This window comes from Homarus americanus, unplaced genomic scaffold, assembly GCF_018991925.1.
Source record: "Homarus americanus isolate GMGI-L3 unplaced genomic scaffold, GMGI_Hamer_2.0 scaffold34921, whole genome shotgun sequence".
Classification (NCBI taxonomy): Eukaryota; Metazoa; Arthropoda; class Malacostraca; order Decapoda; family Nephropidae; genus Homarus; species Homarus americanus.
Genome location: NW_024741901.1, coordinates 16,525,194 through 16,535,264, shown reverse-complemented (window position 1 = coordinate 16,535,264; position 10,071 = coordinate 16,525,194). Strand labels below are relative to the sequence as shown.

Sequence of the window (10,071 nt, the reverse complement as noted above, 5' to 3'; positions counted from 1 at the left end):
ACGTTTGCCTTAAACACCTGTCAGAATTATGATCAAACACCTTACCAAATATATATATATATATATATATATATATATATATATATATATACAGTATATGTGTGCCTGTTTCTTCCCCAAATGTGCCCTAAATACGACACTCACACACCTGGTAGTCACCACAAACAACTGTAATAAACAAGTTGCCCCATTCACACCTAAAAACACTATTGACGTCAGATATCAGAACTGGACGTCTGATGCTGAACATGACTGAAACATGTTAAAGTACACTGTATATCAGTCTCTCTCTCCCCTTCATTCATTCTCTCACTCAACTTTCCACAAATCACGTATTTCTAAGGTAAAAGGTTTTGTCCCTGCAACTAAATGATATTTTTTTTCGACATTTTCAGAGTCGCTGTACCGCCTCCCTGACCTTCCGCCACAAATACTGTTATTACAACACACGTTAAAAAAAGCCGAAGTCGAAGATAATTTTGATTTCAGAGTAAGTGGGTTGAGAAAAGCACCTGATTGGCTGCAGGTTGGAGGAGGATTTATCACTCAGCCAATCAGGTGGGTTGAGATGACTTTCATAAAGGGCTGGTAGTGGGTCTTTCCCAAGCAGCCACTTGGACGAGTAATAGCGTACAGGAGCTTCCGGTGATGTTCTGGTTAGTTGGGTGATGAAGTGGTGGTGGTGGTAGTGGTTGTGGTTGTTGTTGGTGGTGGTGACTGGTGCATTGTGGTGGTTGGCTGGTGGTGGCTGGTGCGTTGTGGTGGTTGGCTGGTGGTGGCTGGTGCGTTGTGGTGGTTGGCTGGTGGTGGCTGGTGCGTTGTGGTGGTTGGCTGGTGGTGGCTGGGGTGGTGGCTGGTGGTGTGGTGGTGGTGGTTGGCTGGTGGTGGCTGGTGCGTTGTGGTGGTTGGCTGGTGGTGGCTGGCGCGTTGTGGTGGTTGGCTGGTGGTGGCTGGTGCGTTGTGGTGGTTGGCTGGTGGTGGCTGGTGTGGTGGTTGGCTGGTGGTGACTGGTGCGTTGGTGGTGGTGGCTGGTGGTGGTGGTTGTGCTGGTGGTTGTGGTGTGTGGTGGTTGGCTGGTGGTGGCTGGTGGTTGGTGGTTGGCTGGTGGTGGCTGGTGGTGGCTGGTGGTGGTTGGCTGGTGGTGGCTGTTGGTTGTGGTGCTGGTGGTGGCTGGTGCGTTGTGGTGGTTGGCTGGTGGTGGCTGGTGCGTTGTGGTGGTTGGCTGGTGGTGGCTGGTGCGTTGTGGTGGTTGGCTGGTGGTGGCTGGTGCGTTGTGGTGGTTGGCTGGTGGTGGCTGGTGCGTTGGTGTGGCTGGTGGTGGGTGGTGGTGGTGTGGGTGGTTGGCTGGTGGTGGCTGGTGCGTTGGTGGCTGGTGGTGGCTGGTGCGTTGTGGTGGTTGGCTGGTGGTGGCTGGTGCGTTGTGGTGGCTGGTGCGTTGTGGTGGTTGGTGGTGGTGGCTGGTGCGTTGTGGTGGTTGGCTGGTGGTGGCTGGTGCGTTGTGGTGGTTGGCTGGTGGTGGCTGGTGGTTGTGGTGATTGGTTGGTGGGTGGTGGTAATGGTGGCTAGCTGTGCGTTGTAGTGGTTGGCTAGTGGTGGCTGGTGCGTTGTGGTGGTTGGCTGGTGGTATGGTGCGTTGTGGTGGCTGGTGCGTTGTGGTGGTTGGCTGGTGGCTGGTGCGTTGTGGTGGCTGGTGCGTTGTGGTGGGTTGGCTGGTGGTGGCTGGTGCGTTGTGGTGGTTGGCTGGTGGTGGCTGGTGGTTGTGGTGGTTGGCTGGTGGTGGCTGGTGCGTTGTGGTGATTGGTTGGTGGGTGGTGGTAATGGTGGCTAGCTGGTGCGTTGTAGTGGTTGGCTAGTGGTGGCTGGTGCGTTGTGGTGGTTGGCTGGTGGTGGCTGGTGCGTTGTGGTTGGCTGGTGGTGGTGGTGGTGGTTGTGGTAGTGGCTGTAGTGTGGTTGGTGGTGGTGGTGGGGTCCCCTCTCATCATTTCCTCCTCCCCTCTCTCTTCTTTACCTTCCCATATTCCCATTTTTTCCATCTCTTCTTTCTCCTCCCATCTCTTTCCTTCCTTTCATCATTCTTCTCTCTCCTACCCCCCCTTTACTCTCTTTCTCTACACCCTTTCACCCTCCCTCCCTGTCTACACTCTCCTCTAATCCACTCTCTCTCTCTCTCTCTCTCTCTCTCTCTCCACCTTCATCTTCTGCCCCTCCTTCCTACTTCTCTTTTTACCCTTGTTCTTTCCTCTCCTATCTTTTTTTATCCATGGAGAAGGAGGAGGAAGAAGAAAAAAGGAGTAGAAATAGAAAAGAAAAAAAAATATACACTAGAAAGAAGAGGAAGACAAGAGTAGTTCAGGTACACCACCTCGCCACACATTAGTCACCTGTGGTAATGATCGCTAATGGCTCTGTATGCCCGTGTGGCACCTGACGGCACCTCCATCAATACTACCGATTACTTACTGCAGGAGGAGCTGATTGATAGTGACTGGAGGAGTAAGTGAGTGATAGTGACTGGAGGAGTAAGTGAGTGATAGTGACTGAAGGAGTAGATAATAGTTACTGGAATATTAAATGAGAGTCACAAGCAGACAATACAGCTCGAAACACCTCACGCTTGGTGATTTAAACTTGCTCACACAACTGATGGTAAAGTTACGAGGTTGAAGTAGACTGAATATTACCACCCAGGGCCACGGGGACGATACGTGGGTCTCGTCAAAAGTTATTTCTTATAAACTTGTAACCATTATGTATGTTCCATGTGGATCCTGGAACACTGTGCTTGCCTTGTTCTCACTTACTATGCGAAAGAGAAACTATCTGAGCCCAGACTTTGTAATTATTCGTTTTTTTTTTAAATCTTTGAGAAGATATCATATAGTGGTTTCAAAATTAATATGATACATAATTTCATCTTTTTGGTCTTTACTGAAAACAACAATAATATATAATTAATTTGCTTACAAAATTATTTGAGTTTGTATTAGTAAAATAATAATATCGTTCCTAACTTGTAAATTTATATCTTAAATGCGACAAGTTATGTCATATTAAATAATATACTCTGCTTCCTGTTAACATTTACAATATTGTGCGGGACAACACATATTATCGGGGTTACAGTAAAACAATTCCCTGATCCATAATTTGTGATTTTGCGGGTTATTGAAACTTTCCCTTATAATATGACCGACTAATATTTGTAGTTAAAATAAGTGTTTAACATATTTATTGTATATATTTAGTGATCACAAAGACTGGTGTAATAAATCAACATTATGGAAGGAGAAATTGAATATATTCCATTGTGGTTGTGTACGCTCCCTTTAACCCTTCTGGCAGTGATAATGGAACCATATTTTAACATAATCGCTAAATATAATTAAATTAATTATATAAAATAAACACTATTTATTCACTGTCAGAGTCTCTCCCTGAGGTAGGATTGTTCGCGGTGAAATAGTTTTGGTAGTAAGTACACCCGGCTGAACACAGGAGGTTATTCTCTCTACCTGTGTACAGTACAGTGCAGTAGCTCCCGTAAGTGAAGTCACACGGGAGTAGTTGTTAAGTATATACCTGGATAAATTGAAGCATCATCACAACTGGCTTAAGTGTGCCACAATCAGGACCCCAGCCACATTCTCCAGGTGTCTGGGACTGTAGGTGTGGGCATGGGACCCTCGCGCCAAACAATCACGTGATGGCAGCCTGTGATGCCTCAGTGCACCCCTGGTAGGCGGTGGTTTTTCAGGGTCACTGATCCGAGGGAACAATTCTCCCCTGAGATCATTCACCCATGTTGTGTAACATGTGGGACTGTACATTGCAACAACAAACTTTTCTGCACCATCAAACTCATGTTGTGTCACCACATAACATCAATAACTTAGATTCTTTAACAAGATTGCCGAGCTGTCCCTTCCGTGGCCAGACACAGCTGGCGGAGTAATAGTCAGCTAAGATACAGAAGGTTGTCGAGGCAGCTACAGTCCATGGGGGAGTGGCATCCTCACTTCGTGTATTACAATATCCGTTGGCTAAGGCAGTACTAGCTCCGGTCTACACTTGACTGGCTGTTTTACGATGAAGTGATTGGATCATGACAATGGTGTCACGACTGTGTACCGCCACCCATTAATACCCTTCCACTGTAACATCACTTTGTAGGTGTCTGCCTCCTCATGTGTTAGTGCCCAGATGGTCCACATTGGGACTGATGATAACACGTCTTGGGTCAGTGAAGCTTCCAGCCACAACAACAACATCTGAAGCTGATTGTAAACTTGCTACACAAAGCAAGACCTGAAGTCTAAGAGGCCGTATAAGAACATTCTTGCTCTCTTCCAAATATATGAGACAAAAGATTGTTGGATCAAAACAAAAGTGGTCAGTGATGCACTAATTCTCTACCCATCTGGTTCAGCCCCCCCCCTCCCTTGTGTCTGCTTTCTTGGATTTGCGTCCAGATATTTCGAATAAACCATCCTCTTCTTTGTTAACGCCTGACAAGTGGCTAAATGTACTTTATGAAACAAGCTTGGCTAGATCACCAAGTGTGACAGCAGCTGTTGGTTTTCCAATGACACAAACAAGTGCCGTGACACAGATAACCATACACGTGGGCTGGTCATCGGATGCCAGCCTTAAAAAACAACTGAGATTACATGGAAAGGCTCAATTTTTTTTTTAATTTGTCTGAGTTTCCCCATTCAAAATTGTCAATGGTGAGGACACAGGAGCCCACTCCTGCTGCAACAATGAGCTGACGACGGATCTGTTTGTTTGCGTTAATGGGCCACCTCCTGGACTTCCCCTGCCTTACAATGGTGTCACAGAGACAATAGTGTAGTGCGATTTACCAGCCGCTTTTCTATAACATTCAAGTAAAGCGTCGATACTCGCTCTGGTATTAAGTAGGTTCTTTTTTGGCATCACAATTCGCTTCATTAGCTAAGATACAGAGGAGCTTCTCTCTGTCACGGAACTTGACTTTTTATATATAAGGTTTTCCTAACCTCCCCTAAGACGTGACTGACACATTTTCTTTATTGGTTTCTGAACACCTGACGAAGACATTAGAAACATTCTAAAACTGCCATTTGCAAGTCGAGAAAGTTAACAAAGGTCAATAACCAACGATGTAGAGCCGACGGGGTGCGTGTGGTGCCAACCTCGCCACCAGCAGTTGATACGTTTTCTCACTCGGGCCTAAAGATTAGTGGTTGAAATTTCCCTCTAATGATTTTACACCAAAGTCTCCAGCCATGAACTCACCATGAATTCTCTAGCATTGTTTGTGAGCTACAATGTGTCGGATGTCTGCTAGATACACAGGGCCTCAGCACCTGACTTATGGGGACAAACAGTACACAGCACAAGAGGGAGCAAGTCGCCTCTCTCTCTCTCTCTCTCTCTCTCTCTCTCTCTCTCTCTCTCTCTCTCTCTCATATCTCTTTAGTGCTTCCAAAACACAAAAAAATTTCTCCACACTCTTGGATTACAACCTTTTAGAAAGTCCTCCATCAAGTCGTCGTCCAGAACCTTAGTCTAAGTACCATCTCCCTCGTCTCCTTGTATGACCTGTTCCAGTTCCTTCCCACCATGACCTGTTCCAGTTCTTTTCTACCATGACCCGTTCCAGTTTTCTCCCATCATGACCTGTTCTAGTTCTCTCCCACCATGCCTTGTCCCAGTTCTCTCCCATCATGACCTGTTCTAGTTCTCTCCCATCATGACCTGTCCCAGTTCTCTCCCACCATGACCTGTTCCAGTTCTCTCCCACCATGACCCGTTCCAGTTCTCTCCCATCATGACCTGTTCTAGTTCTCTCCCATCATGACCCGTTCAGTGCTCTCCCACCACTTCCAGCCTGTTCAGTTCTCCCATGACCTGTGCCAGCTCTCTCCCACCATGACCCATTCCAGTTCTCTCCCACCACCAGCCCGTTCAGTTCTCTCCCACCACTTGGAGGAGGCCTGTTCCCGAGGTTCCTACCCGCCCCAGTTCTCTCTCACCACTTGACCTGTTCCAAATTCTCTCCCACCACGTATAATTTCCAGTTCTCCACCGCAGCCCACGTTCCAGTTCTCTCCCACCATGACCTGTTCAGTTCTCTCCTACCACGGCCTGTTCCAGTTTCTCTCCACCTGACCTGTTCAAGTTCTCTCCCCACCATGACCTGTTCAGTTCTCTCCTATGACTGTTCAGTTCTCTCTCACCATGACCTGTTCCAGTTCTCTCCCACCATGACCTGTTCCAGTTCTCTCCCACCATAACCTGTTCCAGTTCTCTCCCACCATGACCTGTTCCAGTTCTCTCCCACCATAACCTGTTCCAGTTCTCTCCCACCATGACCTGTTCCAGTTCTCTCCCACCATGACCCGTTCCAGTTCTCTCCCACCATGACCTGTCCCACCACTGTCTCCCTAACCACCCTGCCTGGAGCCCATATACCCACACGTCGGGGGTGGCAATGGGTGTGTGGATGGCCCCTTATGTTACAGTGTTTAATAATAGTGGAGAGTTAATATATTTCTTCATATAAGACTTTAACATACAGATAATATAATAAATTAGGGTTAAACTGATAAATAATATGTCCCATTTGATGTAAAAAAATAAAATAAATAAAAGAAGTTCTGTGAAATTTCCCAATTAAATTTATGTGTTTTATTCAATAATTTTCTTTATAAACAATTCAGAAAAGAAACTATATCTATTTTTTCTCACTTAATTACTCACATGTTACATATCCTCTAACATTGAATACAAATTTTATTTAAGCTAAATGTCAAATATAAACACTATAATGATACTTGTTGAAGACTAATGACTATATGGAAGTTGTTTATAAAAACGCGAAGAGATGAATGACAGCAGGAAATTATGGCAAACATTTCTCCTCATAACAAAGCTCTCTCTCTCTCTCTCTCTCTCTCTCTCTCTCTCTCTCTCTCTCTCTCTCTCTCTCTCTCCATTCATTCATCAATATACTAGTATCTATAAATTTCAGAATACAGTACCTTAAAATACAATACAACACATAAAGACATCCTTCACATTACATAATCTCCACAGAAGTTACATAACACTCAAGTTACCTGAACCATACACCTTTACGAGGCGCTTAGGTATTTCCGCTCACAGGTAAAACAATCAGGCTATCAGCACACTGTCCGGTACACCTCCCTCCTCCTCCTCCTCAACAACAACAACACCCTCCCATTTGTCGCCTTTTTTATGCTAAATTTTCCAAAGAACTAAAAAAAATATTAGCAAAAATGGGATCGCATGTAGATTAGCCCCCTAGCTCATGATTAAATACACTGACGCTAATCTAACCTAAGCTAATCTAGTCGAGTTTAGCCAGACCTATCTTAACCCAATCTAGCCTAACCTTACCTAACTTAGAACAAATCTAGCCCTACGTAACCTCATCTAGCCAAACGTCTCCTAATCCAGCCTAACTTAACCAAGCCTAACCTAACCTTGCCTACCCTAATCCAGTGTAGTTTAACTTAAATGAATCAAGTCAAACCTAACCTAACCTAACCTAACCTAACCTAACCTAACCTAACCTAACCAAACCTAACCTAGTCCAGCCTAATCTAACCTATTCTAACTTAACCATACCCAACGTAAACCCCAAGTAGAGTTAGGATGTCAATCATCAGGTGAAATAAGCTGGGGTGTCAAATATTCATGTGATCCGAAAAATTGTTCTCAAATTGGAAGTTGTACAGAGCAATATCCAAGGCGGGGAACGAAAATACTCAGGTGATCTTCGTTACTGAGTCAAAGTCTGGTGGTCAATCGTCTGTATCCTCACTTACTGTACAAATTGTCTGTCTGTTTGTTTCTGTCTGTCTGTACTATATATATCTGTTTGTCTAAGTCTGTCTACCTTTGTCTATCTATGTCTCTATCTGTGTCTGTCTATCTGTACTGTATATCTGTTTGTCTATGTCTATCTGCCTTTGTCTATCTGTGTTTTTTTCTTCTGTGTGTCTGTGTCAATCTGTGTCTGTTTGTCTATTTTCTGTGATCTTCCAAAATACTTACTATAGAGAATTACCTACACCTCACCGGGAAGCTCTTGTATCCGGGAGTGTTTTGTTGTTGACTGAAAATGCGTGAGAGGTGCGTGGGAGGGGCAAAGAGGTGCGTGGGAGGGGCAAAGAGGTGGTGGGGAGGGGCGGGAAGAGGTGTGGGGAGGGGAGGGGCGGGGAGGTGGGGTGGGGCAAAGAGGTGTGGGAGGGGCAAAGAGGTGTGGGAGGGGCAAGGGTGGGGAGGGGCAAAGAGGGCAAAGAGGTGGTGGGAGGGGCAAAGAGGTGGAGGTGGCAAAGAGGTGCGTGGGAGGGGCGTGGGAGGGGCAAAGAGGTGCATGGGAGGGCAAAGAGGTGGGAGGGCGTGTGGGAGGGCAAAGAGGTGCGTGGGAGGGCATGTGGTGGGAGGGCAAGAGGTGTGTGGGAGGGGCAAAGGGAGGGGCAAAGAGGTGCGTGGGAGGGGCAAAGAGGGAGGGGCAAAGAGGTGTGGAGGGCAAGGGTGCGTGGGAGGGGCAAAGAGGTGGGAGGGCAAAGAGGGTGTGGGGAGGCAAAGAGGTGCGTGGGAGGGGCAAAGAGGTGGTGCGTGGGAGGGGGCAAGAGCGTGGGAGGGGCAAAGAGGTGGTGGGTAAAGGGAAAGGGAAAGGTAAAGGGAGCGGAGAGGGTATAGTGGAGCGTGGGAGGGCAAAGTGGAGCATGAGAGGGGTAAGTGGAGGGAGGGGTAAAGTGGAGCGTGGGAGGGGTAAAGAGGTGTGAGAGGGTAAAGTGGAGCGTGAGAGGGGTAAAGTGGAGCATGGGAGGGAGGGGAAGGAGGAGAGAGAGAGAGAGAGAGAGAGAGAGAGAGAGAGAGAGAGAGAGAGAGAGAGAGAGAGAGAGAGAGAGAGAGAGCCACGGTAACAAAGTGTGGTAATAATGGAGATAATTAATGGTACATTCTTTTGCATGTATGTGGTTACCTGCTGGGAATTGCCAACACTAAGGTTGTGGTAGCTGAGGTTGTTGTTGTGGTTGTGTTGTTAGTTATGAGTTGAAATTGTAACGACGGTATGGTGTATTACTATTATTGTTGTGGTAGTAATGAATGAGACTGAAATAAGATTGTGTTACTGTACTGTAGTTTAGGTGTGTGGTTGTAATTGGTGTTATAGTTGTGGTTGCAATTGATGGCCTAAGTATGGTAGCTGTGGTTATAATTTTGGTTGTGTTGCTTGTCACTACTGGATTGGTGGTGCACATGTGGTAGTTGATGCTTGAGTGTCTCTAGTAGTAGCTGTGGTGGTGGTGGTGGTGGTGGTATTGACTGGTTGTGGCTGTGTTGATTGTGACATGTTGTAAAGAGTGTGGTGGTTGTGGTAGGGGGTGTGGTGGTTGTGGTAGAGGGTAAATTGGCTGTGGTAGAAATGTGGTGGTTATGGTATGGTGGTGGTGGTTATGGTATGGTGTGATTGTTGTGGTAGAGAGTGTGGTGGTTGTGGTAGAGGGTGTGGTGGTTGTGGTAGAGGGTGTGGTGGCTGTGGTAGAAATGTGGTGGTTATGGTAGAGAGGTGGTGGTTACGGTATGGTGTGATTGTTGTGGTAGAGTGTGGTGGTTGTGGTAGAGAGTGTGGTGGGTGTGGTGGTTGTTGTAGAGGGTGTGGTGGTTATGGTACAGTGTGGTGGTTGTAGTAGAGGTGTGGTGGTTGTAGGGAGAGTGTGGTGGTTGTGGTATAGGTGTGGTGATTGTGGTAATAAAGTGGTGGTTGTGGTATAGTGTGGTGGTTGTGGTAGAGTGTGGTGGTTGTGGTATAGAGATGTGGTGGTTGTGGTATAGGGTGTGGTGGTTGTCGTAGGGTGTGGTGGCTGTGGTAGGGTGTGGTGGTGATGGCAGGGGACTATGGTAGAGGCTGTGGTGGTGTGACAGGGCTGTGGTAGGGTGTGGTGGTGGCTGGCAGGGGCTGTGGTAGGTGTGGTGGTGGCTGGCAGGGCTGTGGTAGAGGTGTGGTGGTGGCTGGGAGGGGCTGTGGTGGGGTGTGGTGGTGGCTGGGAG

At 47.0% G+C, this 10,071-nt stretch overlaps 1 protein-coding gene across 1 annotated transcript; it reads right to left on the bottom strand.

Annotated features, from left to right (window-relative positions):
* Positions 1 to 1,496: 1,496 nt before the first annotated feature.
* On the bottom strand, positions 1,497 to 9,683 carry LOC121876131 (C-type lectin domain-containing protein 141-like; the record flags this gene model as incomplete). Its single annotated transcript, XM_042381068.1, has 3 exons — positions 1,497 to 1,519; positions 1,898 to 1,922; positions 9,630 to 9,683. Coding segments are annotated over 3 exons (102 nt in total), but the record flags the coding sequence as incomplete, so codon positions are not given.
* Between the last annotated feature and the right edge of the window lie 388 nt (positions 9,684 to 10,071).